Genomic DNA, 23,862 nt, shown 5'->3' with positions numbered 1-23,862 from the left:
AAGTACTGGAATTTACCCAGCTTGAGTTTATCTGCACTACAGTTAAGCAGCATCACCAGCAAGAAAGTTCTCTTCTAGCTGCAAAGTCACAGAATCAGACTAGCCCTAGAATCCTGTTTTCAATTTTTTTAGCACCTCACTACAATAAAGACCTTGAAGTGCTGGAGCATGTACAGAGAAGGTCAACAGAGCTAGTGAAGGGTCTGGAGTACAAGTCCTGTCAGGAGCAGCTGAGGGAACTGGAGAAATTGCTTTTCTCCAGAACTTTTCTCCACAATTACCTGAAAGGGGGTATAGCAACGTGGGGATCAGTCTCTTCTACAAAATACCAGGTAATAGGACAAGAGAAAATGGCCTCATGTTGCACCAGAACAGGTCTCAATTGGTGATCAGGAAAAACTTATTCACTGAAAAATCAGTCAGGCATTGGAACAGGCTGCCAGGAGTCACCATCTCTGGAGGTATTTCAAGGATGTGTAGATGTAGTGCTTTAGGAACATGGTTTATTACTGGATTTGGAAGTGCTGGGTTAATGGTTGCACTTCATGGTCTTACAGTTTTTTTCCAATCTAAATGATTCTATGTGTATTTGGGGAGCAGAAGGGAGAGAAAGGAAGAGCAATTCATATTTTACTATGCTGATTTGTATCAAGCACTCAACACAATCCTACTTAAAGTTACTAGAATGGACAGAACCTGCAAGGACTAACAGGCTTGTTGCCCAGTCACTTGAAAGACAGTCAGAGACATTTGAAGCTTACTCCAGGGCAAACCACCACACGGAAACCTTCCCATAGCCACTGGACACAGGTCATGCCACACAACACAGCCCCAGCACGACACCATCATCACAGCCATCTAAAAGCTACCTCTAGCTCAGGCCATCTGTGAGAATGTTTGTGTTCCTTCTCTCCTAGTGAAAACAAGTGTAGCATGTTGTTTCATTGAACCCTGCAAACATTGGTCCATTTCCTCAGAAAAGCATGGGCAAATACTCTTCCACTGCCTGATGCTGTTAACCCCACAGCTTTAGAGAACTAAGTCATGGTGCAGAAGGTGGAGAAGGTTTTATGCATGTTTGCAATCACCACCAACAACTGTGTATGGGGAAGGGAGCAGAATAGCTAAACTTTACCATTGCAGAAACCAAGTCACATTAACAAAAGGAACCAGAAGTTATTCCCTTTTTCTACTTCCCAGATTTCAGTAATCTGCATTTAGTGGCCTGCATCTAACTCCTTGAAAGTCTAAAGTAAACACTCATGCTGCATTTGTGCATAGCTGACTGTGCTAGGTGTGCAAACTACTTCTAGAATGGTAAACCATCGGATCCAGCAGCAGAGAAAAACTCATGAAGCACAACAGAAAAGCCTAAAAGTGCATCAAGAACACCAAGGCTGGGCTTGGCAACTCTTTCACACCCAAGCAGGAAAGCAGCGGCACAAAGGCACACTCTTAAAAATGCTTTTCTGAAACCCCAAATAAACCATACTAATACTAGGTACTTCTATCAAGACATCAACATCTACAAAGTGGAGCTTTTGCCTATCAGACAGCTACTCGGATGCCAGCATGAATTAACAGTATGCTTCCTGTCTTGCTGTCAGAATTGTAACAACCAGCACTTTGAAGTGCATACCAGGTATAGAAAAAAGTCTCTCTCTCCCTCCCTCTCATGTGGATTAACATTTAAAAGATGCATCTTTTGCCAAGCAAAAGTGAAAACAAGTTCCAACAACAAAATGTCTTATTTTAATTTTAATGTCCTATTGTATCATACATCCTTTTGGTTTGGACTCAATTTTTCTAATAGCCAGGCAAAGAAACTAATTTTATTATTCAGGTTCTGTTTAAAGGGAACCATCTCCCACAGATCTCAGTTCTCAAGAGAGACAAATCTCAACCTTTTGTAGTCATGAGAGGATTCCAACAAAGGAATTCATGCCCTGCCCCTGCCAGACCCTAAAAAAAGAAAAAAACAAAGAAAATACATACAAAAAAAAAAAAAAAAAAAAAAAAACCAAACAGACGAAGAAAAACCATATACACACACAAAAAAACCCCAATAAAAATATCCACCCCAAAACAAAAAACCCAACACAAATTCTTCTCTTCTCCTATGTCCCACTAAGTTCTACCTAGTCACATCAGCAGCTGAAATTACTGACAAAAGTAACCTCACAAAGGAGCTGCTGGTAGAGGAAACAGCAGTTAAGTAACAGAGAGAACTGCAAGCAAATATAAAATCTCAAAAGCAGTATGTAGGTTAACAGCTGCATGCTGGCAAGTGTTCATCATCCTCATGAAGCCCATTATCACTGAAAAACTGTATCTGTGTATGAAATAAAGTGAAATCGAAGTTTTAGGTAACTTTCCCCTGAACCATCACCCAAATCTATGCTCTTCTCATCTCAGCTTTGTGCCCAGTATAATGCTGGCTATTCATGATCAACAACCTTTCCTAAAACAAATGAAATACAGTGGTGCTGTCTTTAGGAAGGTTCTAGATACCCTTCCCAAAACTTCAATGAACTCAAGTGCCTCAGTCAGCATCATCACTTCCAAGATAGGCAGGTTCCAGACAGTAGTGAATTGGGACCCCTGGGAAGTCAGAACATATTAAAGTAACAACCCTTCTGGTTTAAATGGGATTATTAAAGTACAGAGGAATTAGATTTTCAAGTAAAAGCCTAAGGTACACATGCCATAATGTCACCAGTGCCTAAACAACAGGATACTTGACACTGAAATTAACGAAGAGAGGAAATTCAGGCTCAGGATTTTTTTCCCCTGTACCTTACAACCTGCTGCCCATTTCTGCTAAATGAGTACACCACAGCACACTGCCCTCAGGTCAGACAGGAATAGCAATGCAGGCAGGATGAAAACTCAGCTTCTAGGGAGGGTGGGGCCAGCTGTGCTGGAAGGAGGTGAAGAAGATCTGAGTTCCCTCTACTTTTGCTACTCACAAATTTGAGTACTTTCCTTGCAGCCATGTGGTTCCTAAACAACAATACAGAAATGGAACATCTTTATCTTGACATGGGCTATTACGACATGCTTTTACTTTTCTCCATTAGTGCCTAGAGAGAATATAAAGCAAACTACTTAGTTGAACATGGAAAAAATGTCTTCAACCTTCCATTAATCCATTTCCTGCACTTGTCTCCATCGAGTAGACACAGTATGTTCTTACATAGTATGACAGATATACATGCCATCTCTTTTTAGGTATTACAGCAAATTTTTATTAAGGAACTTCAAAGGCTCTTAGAAATTATCCTGTAGTTAAAATCTCAAGCACAAGAGTATGTATAACCACTGGGAGGAGGTTTTTGGCATACAAGAAGTGGAACAGTATTCAAAACATTGTCTGCAAAAAGGAGAAGACATCCTGAAAAGTGCTGTGCCCTCTGAAATGAGGGACAGACTCAAAGTGCATGTACAGCCCATCAACAGGGTTACAAAAATCTGAATTAAAAATACTTCTGACAAAAAGAGGTTAGAAGTGTAAATTCACTTTCAAAATAAGCTTATAAAATAAATTATTTCAAAATTCTCTACAAAACTATATGATGTTTCCAAACTCAACTGATCTGTATTTGAAATTGCTCAAACTAGTGGTACTCAAAATCATCCCACACAGTCTGTATTCCAGAACACTCCACAGTTTCATCTACAATATTATCATCTCACTCACCAAAAACTAAGTGGACAAAAATCTCATTCCAGAGAAGCTAACAGGAAACTCTAATTAAAAGTAAGGCTGCATAAGTTAAGACACTAACACACAACAACCCATTAATGTTACTTGAGTGGACTATATCCTTGCACTATGGGATTGGTAGCATTTAGTAAAGAACTGAATTAGAAAAGTTAGTAGCTTGGGATCTGAAATAAGAGTTTGATGGAGCACTGGAATAGTCTGCAAAATGGAGGTATTCTCTTGCAAAGAGCCAAAGAGCACAAAATAGGAAAAAAACAAACAAAAACAAACCAACAAAACAAAAAACCAACCCCAAATCTTTCTCCCTTTCTATTCACTCTATTATTTAGTTCAATGAACCAACAAATGAATTAAATAAAAACAAACAGGAAAGCTTATTTTTCCCATTTTAATCTATGAATTTTAAAAAATGCACACATGACAAGAAATTTATCAGCTTATCAGAAACACTGAGTTAAATAAATTCATGTATTAAACTGAAAATTCTTAATCAAATTTTTTAGAGAGGAGGGAAAAGTAGATTTACCAGAACATAGCTTTGCAAAAAAGCTATCTGTAACTCTACATTTTATTCTAATTTTTAAACAAAAGCAACTGAATACAAATCTCACCTAGGAAATTATTCATCATATAAAAAAGTATTAGAAAAATGGATGATGCATAAGCAAATGCCAAAATTAAAAATTCCAATTAAGTATATAAAGAAGTGTGTGATACATCCTCTGATTAGCTAGAATGAACAACTTATCAAGCTTCCATTTACTGTATGCAAACCTACCATTTTTAACAGTAGTACAAGCCAATAAAATAGGAAACTAATTAAGACTCACTAAGAGGTTTAAAACAGTTTATTCAAATTTTGAGGCTTCAATTGGCCAATTTAAAACCATGAGTAAAACCAAGCAAATAGTTTTCAAACCTGCTGAGTAAAAGGTCAGGTTTTCTGTTTATCTCTGTGTGATATCACCATTCTCTTTTCAGAACACCACCAGAATCTCCAAACAATCACTTCCAGTATTAGAAACCCAAGACAATCATTTTACATGGGCAGAAAGCAGAACAATATAAATCAAAGTATACAGATCTCATCACCACTGAATTCTTAAAAGATACAACCACAAGAGAAACAGCAACACATGTAAGCTCAGCAATTTTTTCTATGACTGAACAAACACAAAATAATCCAAAACAAGATGTGCTGAACCCAGGACACTGGAAGCAGGTTCCAGTCTGTTTATCATTATCAAACTCAGGAAGAACCCCCACGTGGCAGTTTCAAGGTTTTGCTTTCAGAAACATCACTCACAGATCTTAGGAGACCTCCAAAGATCAGTGGCTTAGCCCAGCAATGTTTGTCTCAAGATTTTATCTTTGGTTTTTCAAAAGTGTCACACCACAGATCTCAAGCATCTTTAAATTACTAAAATGGGTCCAAGAACAAAATACAGATGTCTCTGAACCACTGCACTCACACAGTCTCATTTCCTCGTAGATATGACTGGTGGTTGGATTTGTTACAATAAAACACAGACGAGACCAAGGCTTCTTACAGGCATATTATCACCTTGCTCTCTTCCACATCTTTCTGAAGATCTAAAAAGACCAAGCTCACATTGCAGCCTTTTGACAAAATGGGCATCTTTTCTAAAGTTAAAAAACCCCCAAATCTAAAGAACAAAATCACTTAGAAACAAAATTCCAAAAGATCAATCTCAACTTAGTCTGCAGTGCTCTCAGTCACCAGAGAAGAGGCTGTATTGTACACCACCATTCACATCAACTGTGTCAGATGCCATTTGAAGAGGTTAGGAATCAGCCCAGAACACCCAGAACTTCTGACTCTACAGAGAGTTCAGACTGAAGCTGCACAAATTAAACCCACCCTGAGTTTCCAGATGGCCAATAATAACACAAAAATTACTAAATTACAAAAATTACAGGATGGACTGGGAGAAAAGGAGAAAAACAGGCAGTGGGACTTTTAAAGCTTTAACTCCCTAGAAATCCATTTAGAAACTAGATACCATGTGCAATCCTCTGGCATTGCTGCACAAATATAGACAGGTAGCTACCTCCAGGCTACCCCACTCCAGCTAGAGGAAGTCCAGTGCCTGGCCTGAAAGACACAGGGAGCCCCTCAGCACAGGGCTGACTCACCTTGCAGCAGCTCTGACACATCCCAGTGCACAAGCTAAAGCCCCTCTCAGTCATTAAACACATGAGCCCTGCCTGACTCTCCATCACCCAGGCTGGCAACAGCCTGCCTCGGTTAAAGCAGCTCTCCTGCTCCCAGCAGCACAGCAAACATTGCCACATCGTAGAAGCCTCTTTTTCTTGGAGCTTAGCTATGCTGAAGCCCTGGCTAAAGCTACACAGTGCTTTGTAAGGGTTAGGTATAGCCTAACCTACTATCAGGAAGATTTATTCCTTTTGAACAGAGGGATATCTGCCGAGTTTCTGCAGGAAACCAGTGGGCTCTAACAGCTACACAGTTTGTTCTGAAGTCTTTTTTGCTTGCTATTTCAAGTGGACACCACAGCATGTCCCAACTGAATTAGAAGAAAAGTTTCCTTACTCAATACTGTTTTAAGCAATACAGAGCTGCTTGCATCAGAGATTACCAGCAGTAATATGAACTGAGCAGAAGTAAAATTTTAAGGAGGGGTTGACTTCATGGAGGATGGGGAGGAAGCAGACAAGTACAAACCAACCACCTATTAACTAACCAGAGAGGTTAAAATTAGTCATAATGAAAAAAATCAAACAATTGTCAGAGCTCCACTCACAGCACCCACAAAACTTGTCTCATCTCAATCCAGGGATTTAGAACAGGAAGCAGCAGTCAGATGAGACACTGGAGAATTTTGCTCTCTGCCATTTCCCCTGTGACTTGTCAATTGCACAAGCCCTCATACTGATAAAGAACTTCAAAGTTTACTTCTTGAAACTCACCTTGTGTGGAAGTTTAGCGAGAAGACAAGCAAGAAATTTTTTCCCTGCTCAACTTCTTCAACCCAAACATAATGGTACAAATCCATACTGCCTCTTACCATTATATGAACCTACTACATGCTGTGAACCTCCAGAGATTTAGTTCAACACCCACCTCAGTGTTGCAGTGGTTAAAAGGTGCTCTAAGGAAGGAAACTTATTTTTGCTGGATTACTACAATGGGTTTTTTCTGGGCAACTCCTCCCACTGTATCCCACATGTTTCTTGTTACATTTTTGTTCATTTCCAACATTAAAAGGACAGGTGTCAACATTAAAAAAATAAGCCTTTTATCTGACTGTTCTTTGTTCCATGACCATTGCAGCCTACTCCTGAGTGCTTGAGAACCTGTGCTGCCATTTTGCATACAGGCATAACTCAGCAGTACTACTGACACAAAACTGAGGCAATTCCAATTTCCCACCATGAGGTGATACAAAGTTCTGCTGCTTTTAACTAATGCTGGATGAACAGGGATATTCTATTAAATAAACAGCTTTCTCCCATTTCTGAAAATGTGAACAACAAATTGAGTGGGGAACCTAGCCTCTGCCTTGAAATAGGCAGGACTGTGGCTTTTCTGGATATTTGCCTAAACAGCCCCTGCAAAAATTTTACTATGAGCAACATTCAAGAGCATCTTTAAAGAAGGCTTCAGATTGCATAAACAACCAATAGTTCAACAAAGACAGTAATATAGTATGAATTAACATAATTTCTGGAGAGATACCAAATTAAAAAGGGGAATCAGAAAAATCCATGCCACAAAGTATCAATGAATTTTAAATAATTCAACTCCATATTGTTATTTGCCCTGCAGAAGCAGCCTGGACACATATTTTAAAATGAAAATTTAAATCTACACTGCTATTACCACAGCTACCTGCACAAAGTGCTAACATAAGAGTGGCTTAGGGAACATGGCATGAGGGAACAGCAGTGAGTGCCTTCTCCAAACTCAGCTGGACAAGCTCCACTCTGCTGGACTTTTTTCTGCCAGCAACTTTAATAGAATACTGAGTGATTCACTACACTCTTGATATCTTAGCTTATATGAAAATAATCATCATGGAGGATAAAGACTGTGGAACCATAACAGCACAGAGGTTTCTCTGCAATGGCAAAGACTGCATATGGTTTACAGGGGCAACACAGTATTTACATTCCATGTTAAACCACATGGGGAAAGAAACCAAACCATTGCCTGACGCTCTGAGGCAAACGCCTCCAACATCTTCATATGTAAGTTAGGTAATCAACACAATACAAGGGGTCTTATAACAACAGGGTTATTCCATCAGTTTCCACACACACATTATCATTGCACTCACACCTCACCAAGGGTCATATCTGGTTCCCAATTAGGACAGTGCACCTCCTTCAGACTCTGGAGTGCACCAGGAGTTGCTCTCAAATACATGGCTGAGAATGCACTGGCAACTACTCACTCCTCTGTGCCATGCAAGTGTCAGTGTGAGGTACAAGTAAATGAGTCCTGCTCCACGAAAGCTCATTAATGAAGCAGATTTGATCAGTACCACAGGAAACAAAAATCAAAGCAAGCAAAGCAGCACAAACAGGGTTTCAAAAAAAGCAGAATGACTCAAATTATTATCAGTAATACTAGCAGCCCAGTCAAACAGTATTTTGGGTTGATTTGGTTTCACTCTTTTACATACCAGTTGAAGGTATCTGATCATCAGAGCTCTCATTCACCTAATTAGCTGGTGGACATGCTGAAAAGAGTAGAAAGCAGTAGATAGGTAGCAGTACTTGAGCAACATTTATAAAGGAACCGAAAGCAAATGAAGAAGATTACTGATCTTTTTCTCCCCCCAAGTCAAAAACTGACAAGGGTCTTTCCCCCACTCAAAAAGGAAATGCAAATTCACTACCCACAGGGGTAGTTTTAACTAGAATCTCTCAAACAGTGCCATGTCTACAGAGTAACAAGGGGGAGGAGAGATTCCTGTTTGTACATAAGGTCTGATACTGTGTGACATGCATTGCAAAAATATACTACCTGCTTTGAAAGCACATATTCCATTAGTCCAAAGTTTAAAACTTGGAGACATCACTGTTGTTTAATTCACAGAAATCACTGACATGTACAAGTAGATGAGCTCTTTCTGACAGAAAGCATAGGCCCCAATTCAGACAAGGGCTTAATTTAGATTTTCCCAAAATGGACACACAGGCTCAAGCATGTCACTGACTTACAGCCAAGAGTTACCACAAGATTTCCAATTTCAAGCTTTTCTTTAAAAGCCAGCCAAGTTTAAAAACCATGGACTAAGACTCCATAATGCCTTTAAGTTTGAACTACACAGACCATACCATGTAGGATCTTCTACAGCATACATCTTTGCCCTAATCCTGCTCCAACCAAACCATCTGGAGAAAGAGCTTCAACCTAAAACCAGTGTATTTCAAATATACATACACGGTCCTTTACCTTTAATAACAAAGGCTTCAGTTATCAAACGCAGCATGTACAGAGGTTCATCTTTGGTTGAAAGGTCATCAATTCCTGCTTTGGCATACATGCTGATGGCATCTCTGTAGCATCCCTCCACATAATGAAGCTTTCCTAGGATCAGCATAGCTTCTGTCATATACTTCGGCTGGAATGGAGCAGAGAGAGAAAAAGCATTTACAGGGTGAAATACCAGACAGGAAGAATTAAGTACTCCACAGCAAATTAGGCAGGTTCAGAATGCTTTCCTCACACAACTGCAAAGGCTAAGCTCATGAGAGCAGTAGTCAATGAAGGTCAGGCAACCACTTTGGAGCCCTGTTTTGAAATACAGTTTGTAAGCCAACTCTTGGGTCTCAGCTGACCTGCTCTATCGATTCAGCAGACACAAAGAGTGCATAAAAGGCTGGCATTGTCAGAATGCCCTACACACACTAAGAAAAACACCTGCTTTTAAACTAGACAGTAAACATCACTTTTTAGACCAGTGCTCCCCTCTCCTCTGTATATTTAACTAAACAGTGAGAAAACTCCCAAATTTTCTTTCATTTTCAAAAAATTTTCACACAACAGTCAAAAAACAGAAGGCACACCTGCTATTTCTAAGATTCATTTTGTTTAAGGACTGAAAACATATGTAACAGAACCTCAGTAAAACACATCTGTTCAGACCCTCTGGAAAGCATGAAAAGGTTCCTAAGCCTTCACACCCATTTTTTTAATACATGCAACCAACACAGGGTCAATACTACATCAGTAGCTAAGTCACCACTAGCAAAGAAACAGTAATGCCAATTCATGCAGCCAAACTAAACACAAGGAACTGGAAGAATTCAGTAGTTCTGACTGTTAATGGGGCTAAACTATAAAGAGTGTTGGACAGACCCCCTTCTTCCCTACTCTCTCCATTTTATGCTCTAAATAGGCTGACCTTGCTCACTGGAAATTAGCATGGTGAAAGTATATTATACACTTCCAACCTAACTAGACTAGCCTGGCAATTTCAGGACCAAAAGTAATACAAGTCTAGAACAGATTGTTGTAATTCATTTACATCTAAACACAGTTATGCAACTGTGTGTCAAAGGACACCAATGCAGCAGCAGCTATCAAAGCAGAGTGTTAAAACCCTCCTGCTCTGCAGAAGCTCTGCAAATGAGTCAACAAGCAGCTACTGGCCACAAACCCAGATCACAAAACAAAATAAAAGCATTACTTCTCTAATAGACACCAAAGGCAGTGCTGGGCTACAGTCCTCCCAACAGAACCCTAAGTTCCTGACAGCAGCTTGCAGCACATTTTTCTCCAATCAGGAGCTACCAGCTGTGCAAAATTCCCTCAGATCTGGAGCAGCAGGAGGTCACTCTGCTGCGCTGGCCTGACAGCGCCTTATGTGGCCACACCCCACTACCCGAGAGCAGTTCTAGAGTATTCATCCTGCTTCTTTCCAATTAAAAAAAAAAAGAAATTGGATATGTCCTTGTAGCACATCATTTCTTTGCATACAAAACAGCAAGTCTCACAACATAAAATCCTGCCTAGAGGAATTATCAGTCTCTTAGTATCACCTACAATACAGCACAGTAGATCCATAGACACAAACAGGCAACACCCACACCTTGTAGCAGACTAATAATCACATGAAAAAAAGTAACCAGTTGGCAGGAATTATGATGATAGAGCTCACTTACTCTTAGTTTCCCTCTGCTCAAGATATTGGTCAGATACTGTTTAGCTTCACTCAGTTTGGGCTCACTCTTCTCTGACAGTGGAATGGAGTCCTTCAGTTTGGCAAAATTTTCCTTCAAACATTCCTCCAGCAGAGCCTCTGCAAGCAGCAAACTCCCATGGTCTTCTGAAAGCACACACCAACCACCAAGAAACATTGCTTACTGTCATACTGATGATAAACAGAATTACAAAAACAAAACAACACACCTTTGAGACAGACAACAAACTCAAATGAGGGGATATGGAAGAACTTGTAGACAAAAAAAAAGTTCCATTAACTTTTATCTAATGGAAGCAGTAGGCTTTGTATGGGAAAATGAAACAACACTTTGTTGTAACTTGAAGATTTTCCCTCCTTAATCCTTCTTACCTTGTCACTAATATAACAGCTAAGAATTTTCATGACAAAACTCGCTTTCAAAAGTATAAGAACAAACTCTGCAAACATTTCAGTGCGTGCTTTTTATTTACAAAGGTACTAGCATGATATGAATGCTTTAGACTACAGAGAAGTAATTGCATCAAAAACTTCAAGAATTTTCCTGAAAGTATACAGAAAAAAAAATTATACAGATTCTACACATTCATTACTAAAGACACACAAGGACTGATCCTCTGCTGTAATTAACATGCCACGTAAAACTGTTTCTACATTAAAATCCATCCCTGTTCAAAGTTCCACAAAAGAGACTCTCAAACACAGGTAGCAGCAATGGATACAGGATGAAGCATCGTGCAATGTGGCACTCGTGCTGAAAAAAAACCATTTCATCTGCCAGAGTACTCGGAGTTCTTACACGAGAGGCCCATTTCTGCAGTTCTGCACCTATAACAACAGTACCTCCATCAGCAGACTAGTGGGTCAAGCCAGGTAAGGAAACCTTTGAATACCAAAGAGCCCAGCCCTACATTCCGTATATATGGCATATATATGCCATGTTTCAAAGTCCGAAATTTGAGAATGAGTGGAATGCAGCAGTGTACCTATTTCCATATTTTCAGCCCAGGAGACACCTTATGCCCACTTTCTACCTATATACCACCCTACACAGCATATAATAACTGTGGTGGTTTAGACTTTTTTCCTTTTGTAACTTAAGTGCTCAGCTACATATCAAATTATAACCATAGCTCTTCCTGCTCATTTGCAGGTCTGCAACTAAACAAAGTACAGGTACATAAAATGGGAAGTGTAAGAGTTCAAGTATATTTCCCACCCCAGCCCCCAACTTGCATGCAATAATTTCTACACACTAAAGTGCTTAAGTCATTAACCTCTCACTCAAACTTAAGGAATCAGGTATGATCATAGACAATTAAGAAATAAATGCACAAAACCTCACAAAGCAAATACGTCACTAAGCAAATTTTAAAAATCCCATCCAAACACACAATCATTTCTAGAAGCACAAAACCTGCTGAAAGAAGTTCTATAGCAGTAACTAAGCATTACTCTTTCGTAACTAGCCAGTTATGATGACATAGTAGCAAATTAACAAATCATGTTTTTACAGCAATCATACTGTTGTTATACCTCTTAATTACCAGGGAAGAAACTACTGTGAACTCTTCAACTACTAATGCCCCCAAAGTTCATGGTGATCTCTGCACCTGGGAAAACACAGCTGAAACCTGACTAAAGTTCAAAGGTTGGCTGTATGATTCTCAGCACAAGGTTCAATCTGTATCATGTAAACACTAGGAAAGCCTCAAAAATAAACATGTATTAAACTACCAACATCTCCCCCATCATGATTCTCACTGTGAAGTTTAAGGCACGCCAAAAAGCTTCAATGCTAGGGCCATATTCTGGACACGATCCCCTGAAGAAGGGGGTATATTCCCAGAAGTAGCCCTTCTGATTCAGCGGCAGAACCCTTTGTACCACTACCGCGGGTCCTGCTCACAACTTACTTGCTGACCTCAGACTGAGTTATGCTGCCTCACTCGTTACAAAAGACTGCATTAAAAAAAAAGAAAGCCAGGCAGCAAATCAGTGTTTTGTAAGAGAGGGAAAAAATACTAATACACTTGCTATTTATGAAACCTGGTTTACATGCGAAAGCCTTTAAGTAAAGCAGTGCCCCTCGCCAACGGAGACACGGAACACAGGGGCACCCACCCAAGAACAGCGCAGGGCAGGGGGCAAGAGGGAACCAGACACATATCGTGACACATATCGAGAAGCTGAAGCGACCTTCCCGAACGGGGCCGGCTGCGGCCAGGGCGGGCTCGGAGCCGGCCAGCCCCACCTGCGCCCCGGCGCGGAGCGCGGCGGGGGCGGCATCCCGAGCGCTCGGCAGCCGCCCCGCGCTGCCCGGCGGGCTCGGCAGCGCTGACACCGATAGGAAGCGCAGCGCGATCTTCCCGAGCGCCGCTTCCTAAGCTCCCGCCGCCTCTCCCAGGCATCCTTCCTTCCTTCCCGCTGCGGAGCCGGGACGCGGGCACGGGACGGCAAACGACGCCCCGCAAGCCGGGGCGGCCGCAGCTCCCGCCCACGCCAGCCCACCGGCACGGGGCTGCCGAGCCGGGCGGCGGCAGGGAGCGAGCAGCCGGCTCCGCCGCCGCACGCCGGGCGGGTCGCTACCGGCGGCCGCCCCGCCCGCCCCCCGCCGCCGCTTACCCGCGTCCTGCGCGCCCCTCGCCGCCTTCGCCTTGCGCGGGGGCCGCGGCGGCAGCAGCTGCCGTGCGAGGTGGCAGAGCCGCCCCCAGTGCCCCTCCGCCCGGCACCGCTCGATCTCCGCCTCCAGCTTCACGTGCGAGTGCGAGGCCTTGGCCGCCATCTTAGCGCCGGGAGAGACCCGCCCCGCCCCGGCCCGCGGGGAGTCCCCGGCGGCGCCTCCCGAGCTCTGCTGCCGGGGCTGCGGATCCGCCAGGTGCTGGGCGGCGGGGGCGGCCGGGACCTCCTGCCCGGGGGCTGCGGTCGGGGACGGCGCATCCGCCATGGCTGCCACTCCCTGACGCCTCTCGCCTGACACCCGGGCACGGAGCCGCGTCCTGCACCAGCGGCCGCTGTTCCGGCACCGCGGGTGTGGCCCCTCGTTCCCTTGTGGGCGAGACTGGCTGGGAGTGCTGTTCCCCCACCGCCGCCCTCGGAAGTCACCTGAAACCCGGGGCTCTCTGCCGGTTGATCGCCACGGCCACCGGCCCCCTCCAGAAGCAACTTGGGCACGAGGCACTCGGGCGGTGCGGGAGGAACGGGCCGAAAGCCCCGCCGGGGCCGAGGTTTGCTCGAGGGCTGTGACCCCCGGCTGTGGCTGTGTGGGTGTCGGCTATGGAAACAGAGAGACCCGTGGTGTGAGGGGAAGCACACAGCACGGTCAGCAGTGGGCACTGGGGAGAGGGTACAGCAGTTCCCACTCGAGCAGCAGGGCAGGAACCATGGCGGTCCTTCGTGCATGGGGCTAGAGGGAAGCGTCCAGAGCAGGGGCAGCCGGGGACAGCCCTAGGAGTGGGACAGGTGCTGGCCCTCAGTGCCATCAGCTCCACCATTGCAGTCCTTCCAGGTTCTGCCCAGGATACCACCAGTGGGATGCCTCCAGTGTGTCCTCTGGGAAGGAGCTCTCTGCATCAAAGGCCAGAGTTGTTGAGACCCCACAGTGCCCGGAACGGGCCAGGTTGCAAGTGGGTCCTCTGGTCCAAGCTCCCCTGCTCAAGCAGAGCCATCCTAGAGCACATGGCACAGGACTGTGTCCAGGCAGAGTCTGAATATCTTCATTGATGGAGACTCCACAACATCTCTGGACAATCTGCTCCCGTGCTCAGTCACCCAGACAGCAAAGTTGTTCTTGGTCATGTTTAGGTAGAATTTTCTGTGCATCAGTTTTTGCCTATTGCCTCTTGTCCTTTTGCTCAGCACCACTGAGTAGAGCCTGGCACCGTGCTCTTGGCACCCCCCCTTGTGTACACTACACATATATATAGGGGGGTGTGTGTAGAGATATATACATATATATATATACTTGTATACATTGATAAGCTCCCCTCTCAGTTGTCTCTTCTCGAGGCTGAACATGCCAAACTCCTCCAGCCTTTCCTGGGAAGAGGGATGTTCCAGTCCCTCAATCATCTTTGTTACCCTCCACTGGACCCACTCAGGAGCTCCACGTCTCTCTTGTACTGAGGAGCCCAGAACTGGACACAGCACTCCAGGTGTGGCCTCACCAGGGCTGAGTGAGGGGCAGGATCACCTCCTCGACCAGCTGGCAGTGCAGTTCCTGAGGCACCCCAGGACACACTGCCCTCCCTGGCCGCAGGACACACCGCTGCCTCACGCACGGCCCGTCGCTCACCGGGGCCGCAGCCCCGCGCGCACACCTGGGCGCGCGCCCGGCCCCGCCCCGCCCCACCTGCGGCGCCGCGAGGGCTCCACGTGGAGCTCCGGGAGCGGTGACGTCCCCGCGGGGCGGGGCCGGGCGGAGCGGCCAATGGGCGGCGGGGCGGGCGGGGCAGCGCCGGGTCAGGGGTGATCCCGGCATGGTGTCCCGGGAATGGTGGCCAACCCGCGCCCAGCCCGGAGCCCGCGGCACGGCGGAGGCCCGCCCGAGGGTACGTAGTGTGGCGGCGGCGGGGCCTCTCCGCCCGGCCCGACAGCCGCTGCTGGAGCGGGGGTGCTGGGGCCTGGGCGGGGGGCGGCGGGCCCAGCCCGTCCCGCCCCGCTGCCGGGGCGCTTTCTCGGGGATCCAGCCGGGGCTGGGAGCCTGGCGGGCGGCCAGCGCCGTGCCGGTGGAACCGGGGGTCGCTTCGGCTGGGGCTGGGAGAAGAAGAGGAGCGGAAGCCGCCAGCCCGCGCCGTGGCTGCCCTCGGCAGCGCGCTTGGCCCTCTGGAGCTCTGTTCCCTGGCACCTGCCCGTGAGTGCGCACATGCCTGGCTGCGTGACCTCTCCCCAGCTGTGCGCCCCTCGGGGAATTCAGCCTTGACAGAGCTACTCATTGGATGGAGGCGCTTCGATGCCCTAAGCGACCTTTGCTCCCATAGCTGTGGGGCAGCTCTGCCTGAGGCAGAGGGCATGGTTATTTATTTGCCTGGAAGGTATATGAAAACCCAAGCATGGCTAAGGTGTGCACATTAGCTATGAGGAAAAAAAAAAAAGAACAAAAAAAAAAAGAAAAGACATTATCTGAAAATTACTGCATAATTCAGTAAAATAGGGGCTCTCATAAAAGCTCCTAATTGGAGCTCTCTGGTTCTCTGCTTGCCAAGAGTTTCCAATGCAACAAGTTCTTCTATCTGAAACTTAATGGGGTTGTTTAGCACTGTCTAAATCTGCTGAAAACAGATCACATTTTTCATCTGTGTTTTTTGGGGTGTATGTTTTCCTTTTTGTAGGAGATCACAATGGCCCGAAGGATGTTTAGAACACATTTGCTATTCTGCTTTGCTATGGCTGCATTCTTCATCTCTGCCCTAGCTGAAGAACACGTAGGAGAGAGTCAACATCCAAATATTCGCCTTGATAAGAATTTGGTACAAGATAAAGAGTACGTGTTCCATGTTCTAAAAGTGTAAACTTTACTTCTTAATTATTTTCTTATCTCTAAAGTGTTACGCGAATTGGACTTCAGCCTAGAGCACCCTGTTTTCTCAGAATGTTGTATGATTAGCTAAAGCCAATATGAGACATGCTTGCTTGATAAATTTGTAGAGATATGAGACCTAGAAAATCTCTCTCTGGAGCCTTTAGCCCTACTTATGCTATAAAAAAATTTCTTACGGAAATCCTGTTTACCCATATCAGCATACTTTAGACAAAATCATATTCCTAACAGGTAGAGTTTATTTTCTCATTTGCTTCTTCATAAATGTGGAACAGTTCTAGCAGCAAAGAAAACTCCCTAGAACACTTCATGGTTGACTGGGCAAGATCTTCCTCCAGTTCCAGTGCTTTGGAAGACAGCCCAAAAAGAGATTTTGGGCTCTGCTTCAGTTGTTTTGATAGCCTGTTAAGTAGGCCAGAAGAAATAGAAATAGTTATCTAAGGTATTAGAGGCCTCTGCAGCCCCTCTAACAAACAACCTTTATGTCCCCTTTATCTTGATATCAGGCTGTAGCTTTTAGATGTACAATATTTGATCAAAGACTAAATTTGCTGTAAACAGAGCATTAAATATTAACTGATGGAAATGTTGTGGGTTTTGTTTTTCTTAGACACATCATGGAACACCTGGAAGGTGTTATCGAGAAACCAGAATCTGAGATGTCTCCTCAAGAGTTGCAGCTCCATTACTTCAAAATGCATGATTATGATGGCAATAATTTGCTAGATGGGTTAGAACTTGCTACTGCCATCTCACATGTCCACAAAGAGGTTGGTGTAGTTTTGTAAGGGCATATGTGTTTAGAAGCAGTTCTGACTCTAAAAGCAGAACAGTTGCAACACATCTTCAGTGCAGTTACAGTTTTGCCTGAATATGAGACTATTTTTCTCTTGGTAGTTCTGATTGAATTTATAAATGTACATTATCACAGCTTTTCATGTCACATTGCAGTTTTTAGGAAGTTTCCATTTTAGTTTAAACTCTAGAATCAGGAAGGGCTCCAGAGTGAAAATCACTTTACAGAGGGCTTACTTTGGCAGGTGGGGATGGGGAGAAAGGGAAATCATCCAAAATGATGCATGAGAATTTGTGGAAATAACATGATATGACACTGTTTTCAGCTTCAGACTGTTACTGCTGTGTACACACAAACTATAAAAAACCTCTTGCACAAAATTTGTATTAGGAGAACCCGCTATGGTCTGCCTCTTCCTAAACTCAATTTCTCTTTCCAATCATTAGGAACACAATAGAAACACTTTATCTCATATTGACCTTCTGGAAGTTACAATTCAGAATAGTGTAACTTCCTGCTAATAACCTGTGGCAAAAAATAGTGAGCCAAGAACAGAATATGACTGGCTGTTCCTTGTGCAAAGGCACCTCTTTGTGTTCCCATAAGGGGTGTTACTAAGAATTTTACTGACTTTAAGCTACAGTGCTGAATTTTTTCACTTCTGTGTTACTGTAAGGTGTTTCTATGGTGTATGGAAACTACAGTGTCTATACTACATCAAGATCCTAATTAAGAATACATTTATTAGATGATTGTCATCATTGTGGTATTCAGCTTTTGGAACTTCTGACCAAGAATGTTGACTGCAGAATGCTTGTCCTGAATCCAAAGAACTTTGACTTCAAAGCTTCCATCTGATGAAATTTGCTTACATTGTTATAAATGATTACATAAAACTTAGTGCCAAATTAGGCACCAAACATGAACAGCTTAGTAAAAAATTAGTTGTCAGTAATCTGTCACATGTGCCACTAGATGAGAGACTGCTAAACTGTTCACTGTGGTTTTGTTTTTTAGGAGGGTGGTGAGCATACCCAAGCAATGAAGGAAGAAGAGCTGATTAGTCTAATAGATGATGTCTTGAGAGATGATGACAAGAACAATGACGGATACATTGACTATGCAGAATTTGCAAAATCACTGGAATAAGGGTTTGTTTCTCCTTCTAGCCACATGAAAATGTGAACCAATATAATGTGATTCATTACTGTTTTGTATCAACCTCTGTGCTGTGAGAAGGAAAAGTGTACCAGTTCCACCTAAATTTATTTGAAAGTTGTATGTGTCCAGAGTTTTGCTAACTTGGAGTGAGAGCCATGCTTCACTAAACGTAATACACATTTGAGTCATGAAGCATGGGAGTGCCAACAGTACTCACACAGGGTACAGCTGGCAAACTCCTAAGTAGCTCTGTATGAATACTAAATAGAGTCATTAGCATCTAAATTTCAGGTTTTCAGTCACTGGGTTTTATAGTTCTTATTTGCTTACATTTTCTATTTAAAATTATACCTAGAAAGTAAGAAATTATTACTGCATATAGTTGTATTCCAAGGAGAAATGCCTTTACCTTTTCTCTAATTTACAAGAAAATCTGTAGATAAGTACAAGTGCTTGAAACAACAATTGTAGAGGGAAAGCATTTGAGTGTGGGTTATGTTTGAGTTCCACATTACACCATATGAACTTAAACAGCCTGTGAATAAATTGAGTATTTTAAAATATATGTACTTCCTAGCATACCATTACATATAAATATATATCTACATGTGTTTTCCAATTTTTTGTTCTCTACAAATTTACTTTTTATATCTTAATTTACTGGTTTTTTTTAATCTACCTTCCATTTTTTTTTAAAGAAAATTGAAGTATTTTTCTTACATGTTGTGTTAATGCTGTATAGCATTTGCTAGGATAGCTTCTGCTATCTCATTTTGAATTATAGAATGGCCTTGGTTGGAAGGGACCTTACAGATCATTCAGTTCCAACACCCCTGCCATGGTCAGGGACAGGTTTCCATTACACCACATTTCTCAGGTGCTCACTCTCCAGGGTGAGGACATCTACAGCTTCTCTGTGCAGCCTGTTCCAGTGCCTTTCCACCCACAGAGTAAAGAATTTCTTCCAAACATCTAATCTAAACCTAGCATCTCTCACTAGATACTCTTGTGAAGAATCCCATTCCATCTTTTTTGTTGGCTCCCTTCAGGTACTGGATGGCTGCAATTAAGTCAACCCAAAGCCTTTTCTTTTCCAGGCTGAACAATTCCAATTCTCTCAGCCTTTCCTCACAGGAGAGGTGCTCCAGCCTTCTGATCAGCTTGGTGGCCTCCTCTGGACTCTGTCCAGCAGGTCCAGGTCTCTCCTGTGCTGGGCCCCCAGGGCTGGATGCAGGTTCCAGGTCTCAGCAGAGCAGAGGGGCAGAATCCCCTCCCTGGCCCTGCTGCCCACGCTGCTTTGGATGCAGCCCAGGACACGTTTGGCTGTCTGGGCTGTGAGTGCACATTTCCAGCTCATGTGCAGCCTCCCACCCAGCAGCACCCCCACGTCCTTCTACCCAGGGCTGCTCTTGATCTGTTCATCCCCCAGCCTGTGTTGATACCAGGGTTGCTCCATCCAGGTGCAGCCACTTGCACTTGGTCTTGTTCAACCTTATGAGATTCCTGTGGGCCCACTTCTCAAGCTTGTCCAGGTCCTTCTGGATAGCATCCTATCCTTCAGGACTGTTTTGAAGGTCACATTAACAGTAAACCAGTTTAATATTAAAGCTTTTGTTAATTTTGGGTTTTACAGTATTAGCCAGCAGGAGTGAGCAAGTAATGCTGCCTTGTTAAGGTTTAAGTTCATATTCCTTGACACTTAAATTATGGTATTACTTTCAGGAAGTATTTCATCATTTTAACAGTTTCAATCTATTTGAGTGTTTTCAAATTATCATGGCTCTAGGAATGTTTTCACTGTCTTGACTCAATATTTGATAAGTCAAGCAGTTTAAGAATATTAGAGTGGTGATGTATTGCTGTGTTACTGATGTTTGGTGACTGAAACATAACTGAAATCTTAAATTGCATTCAATGATTTTTCATTAATAAAAAATTTAAATGTTAGCCTATTTCTGTAAAATGTATAAAGAGCTATTTTCTATACAAAATTATTCTTATACAAGAGAAACGCATTTGTAAAAGAAATTATTTCCTCTCTTTAAATGTTTGTGCAATGAAGCCTGAGTGTTGGATTTTTTTTCTTGTACTAATTATTTATTTTGAAATCTTTGTGGCCAGGTTTGTGCTGGTTGTACAAGCAATAAAATTAAACTGGGGTTTGTGCATGTTGATAGGATACACAAGGTTAGAAGTGCTAATAAGAAATGTACCTCATTTGCTGATGTGTTTTTAAGCTAATCTCTCTTACAGTCATCTTAAAATTCTTTCAGTTACAGTTAGGGGTTTTTTTGGTTTTTTTTGGTTTGTTTGGGTTTTTTTAATCTCTTCTGAGACTCTGAATGATCTGGAGTGAATGTTGAATTGGAAAAAAAAGTGTAGGAAATGCTAGTGGCTAAGAGGGCAGAAGAGGTTAAGCAGCTCAGCTTGATTACTTAAAGCAGGTTGCCTGTAGCCCTGTCAAGCCTTATATGCTGATTGCTCTTGTGGTTCAACCCCAGCTGGCAGCAAGGGACCACAGAGCCACTCACTCCTCCTGATCAGATGGCAGAGAGAATTAGAAGGGCAAAAGTGAGAAAATTTGGGGGTTGAAATGAAGATAGTTTAATAGCTAAAGCAAAAGTCCAGAGTGCAAGCAAAGCGAAATAGGGAATTCCTTGACCCCTGTACATGGGCGGGTGGTTGTCAGGAGAGCAAGGCTCCATCACATATAATGGTTGCTTGGGAAGACAAATGCCATCATTCCAAATAGACACCCCCCATCTTCCTTCATCCCCCATGCTGAGCATGACACCATAGGCTCAGGAACATCTCTTTGGCCATTTGGGATCAGCTGTCCTGGCTCTGGCCTCTCTCAGCTCCTTGTGCACCTCTCACTGTGTGGTGGGATGGGAGGCAGAAAAAAAGACTCTGTGTAAGCTCTGCTCAGCAGTCATGAAAAATCCCTGTGTTACCAACTATTTTCAGCACAAATCCAAAACACAGGTTCATACTAGCCACTGTGAAGAAAATGAACTCTGCCATCCAAAATTAGCACAATACTTAAGGCTCTTAGTTTTGGGTTTATTTGAGATGAAGGGGCATGACTCCTACGCACGGTTTTCTCATTACATGCAATCACCTGTGAGTCCATTTAAGGGTTCAGAAGTATAAATAGAAAAATTATTTACTGAAAAGGGATAGCAAAATGGCACCTTTGATATACGTGAAGAACAAAATAAAATTTCTGCTTTCCTATAGAAAACAGTTCAAGAAAAGTTGCCCAAGCTGAAACCTGCATCGTCATGTCTTTACTCAGCCTCCTAAAACAAATACACATATGTAATCAAGTACAATTAAAGATAAGTGTTTTAAGAGCTGTCTAGGGAGCTTTCTCAGTTATTAAGTAGAAAAGTGAAAAATTGCTGAGAGTGATGGTGAATCAGACTTCTTTTTTTTTTTTTTTTCAAATATACCTGATTTGTGTGCTAGTTGTAGTTCAGATAATACCCCTAAATGTGCTGGCACAGGCCATATATAAATCCAATATTTTCTGTTTCATATATATAAGATATAGAAAATAGGGCCTTTACAACAGTAGTACTCATCTATGAAGCAGTTGTAGTTTCCATAGAACAGTTCAATCTCCATTTCACAGATAAATAACAAAACAAGGGCTGTTTGTTTTGCTGAAGATCAATCAGATCTCTGGCAGAAACAGAAGATCAGGAGAGTCCTGTTATGTGTGATGTTCACATCTTCCTAGTCCATGATCTCAAGGGATAAAGATTAGCATTCCCCATTGGAGCGAACGCATCTAGCCTTGCATTACTGTCTACTGTGTGCTCAGTTTAAAATGTTTGGATTATCTGCTTTTACCTCACAAAATATTGTAGAATCCAGCAACTAAAGAAGATCCATAAACATTTTCTTGAAGTTCTCCCAAACTGACTGGGGTTTAGTAATAAATCTAGAAAAAGGTCTGCACAGAAAAGAGAAAGACCTTAACAGCTCGACTAGTGCTTGTCAGATTTCTCTTAATGACAGGACTAACTCCCTATAAGCACCCCCATCAAGAGTTTTGCCTGCACATTCACACAAGCTTTATGACCTTTTTGGTTTTCTTCATTAATCACTTATCACCTCAAAATATCTTGGATTCATTAGGGAATGGTTACAGACTCACAAATTCCAGTTTTGTCTAAAGTATTTTTTAATCCTGCAATTCACAGGTGAAAGAAGAGTTACTCAGGGGCAATGTCATAATCGACAGAGCCACTAGGTAGCGTATGGACACTGCACATCGGTTCCCTGCAGTATGGAGCAGTGATTCAACAAACTGCATTTCCCTAGAGCATCACCACTGCTCTGACTACAGGCACAGCTTGCTGCTCTATCTACCACACTGCATGATGCCTGCATTTTTATTGGTTTATAGCTGTCATAAAAGTTGATTACAGATGAGACTGGTTACTGGTAATTAATTTTCGTTATTTACGGAATCCAAGTCAATTTGAAGTGATAGTAAAGGAACTCTCATTGTAATCTTGTCAGTAAAGATAATTGTGTAATAAGAAGGCTTTCTAATATAAACATCAAGCTTGGTCTGACTTCTTGACCATCTCTAGTTTACCTGTGAGAGGAGCCATGATGTATCTCCAGTGGTCTCAAGCAACGTTAAAGAATACTGGAGGGTTTTGGTAGCACCTGAAGTTTTACTGCTTTTGCATTATTTATAAGAGCTTCTGTCGCTGTTCTTACAAGGCAGAGGTCCAGTATGGTCTGATCAGCCACTTCTGCTTAAGGTGAAGTTTATTGCCTTTTTTCCTCCTCTCCCCCATTACATGTAAATTTCACTGCCTGTCCATTGCAACATGAAATCACCACATTATTGCCTAAGCTTTTTTTAAACTAGGTAGGGCAAGCATCCTTGCATACCTTAGCCTGGAGTATTTGTTATCACAAGGAATTTGTGTTCTAAACACTTCATTAGCACAGATCCTCTGTCCACATTGACTGAGACATTACAAGGGAAGTTATTAATACCTTACAGAAAGTTTCCCTGAAGTTACATTTTTCTTCTCATTCTGTCTGATAAATTCTGAAGGGCAGCCTAAATCTTAAGGCCTAATACACTCTGTAATTGTCACAATCTTCCTCAGCTGCACTGCAGCTTTGCATGTAGGTAGAGGGCAGTGTAACCTACAACTCAAAGTCTGCTGCCACATAGGACATTTTGCAAGAAATCAGCACTGCAGCAAACAGTGTCATCTTCTGCCATCTCATCGAAGTGACTGACAACACTGCATTTCAAGAAGGCTGATGTCAATAAATTCAGAGAATGGGTAGGGAAGATCTAATAAGAAGCAAATCTAAAGGAAAAACAGATTATGGACAGCTTCAATTCATTCAAGAAATGCTAGTAAGAAACCAAGTGCAACTATGGTATTTTAGAGGAAAGTAA

At 42.9% G+C, this 23,862-nt stretch overlaps 2 protein-coding genes across 6 annotated transcripts in view; one reads left to right on the top strand and one right to left on the bottom strand.

Annotated features, from left to right (window-relative positions):
* Window positions 1–14,118, bottom strand: part of TTC7A (tetratricopeptide repeat domain 7A) — a 204,013-nt gene extending 189,895 nt beyond the window's left edge. For 2 of the 4 annotated variants that reach the window (XM_064414479.1, XM_064414477.1), the window contains exons 1-3: window positions 13,549–13,737; window positions 10,886–11,049; window positions 9,174–9,342 (exon numbers count right to left, since the gene is read on the bottom strand). In XM_064414479.1, coding sequence (XP_064270549.1) covers window positions 9,174–9,342; window positions 10,886–11,049; window positions 13,549–13,708 — 493 coding nt within the window. In that variant the 5' untranslated portion in view covers window positions 13,709–13,737. Of the gene's footprint in view, window positions 1–8,397; window positions 8,457–9,173; window positions 9,343–10,885; window positions 11,050–13,548; window positions 13,738–14,028 lie in introns of those variants that run through there. The other 2 variants (XM_064414482.1, XM_064414480.1) reach the window with 2 other exon arrangements.
* A 1,201-nt stretch (window positions 14,119–15,319) lies between these two features.
* MCFD2 (multiple coagulation factor deficiency 2, ER cargo receptor complex subunit) lies at window positions 15,320–22,864 on the top strand. 2 transcript variants are annotated; one of them, XM_064414489.1, is made up of 5 exons: window positions 15,320–15,473; window positions 16,254–16,405; window positions 17,073–17,232; window positions 18,276–18,409; window positions 22,631–22,864. In XM_064414489.1, exons 1-4 carry the CDS (start codon window positions 15,402–15,404, stop codon window positions 18,405–18,407), a joined length of 516 nt encoding a protein of 171 aa, XP_064270559.1. In that variant the 5' UTR covers window positions 15,320–15,401; the 3' UTR covers window positions 18,408–18,409; window positions 22,631–22,864. The 2 variants fall into 2 exon arrangements, with proteins under 2 accessions (XP_064270559.1, XP_064270557.1); XM_064414487.1 differs by lacking the exon at window positions 22,631–22,864 and having other exon boundaries at window positions 18,276–20,480.
* Window positions 22,865–23,862: the final 998 nt, after the last annotated feature.

This window comes from Passer domesticus, chromosome 3, assembly GCF_036417665.1.
Source record: "Passer domesticus isolate bPasDom1 chromosome 3, bPasDom1.hap1, whole genome shotgun sequence".
NCBI lineage: Eukaryota > Metazoa > Chordata > Aves > Passeriformes > Passeridae > Passer > Passer domesticus.
The sequence above is the reverse complement of the archived record's forward strand: the minus strand, read 5'-3'. Positions and strand labels throughout refer to the sequence as shown.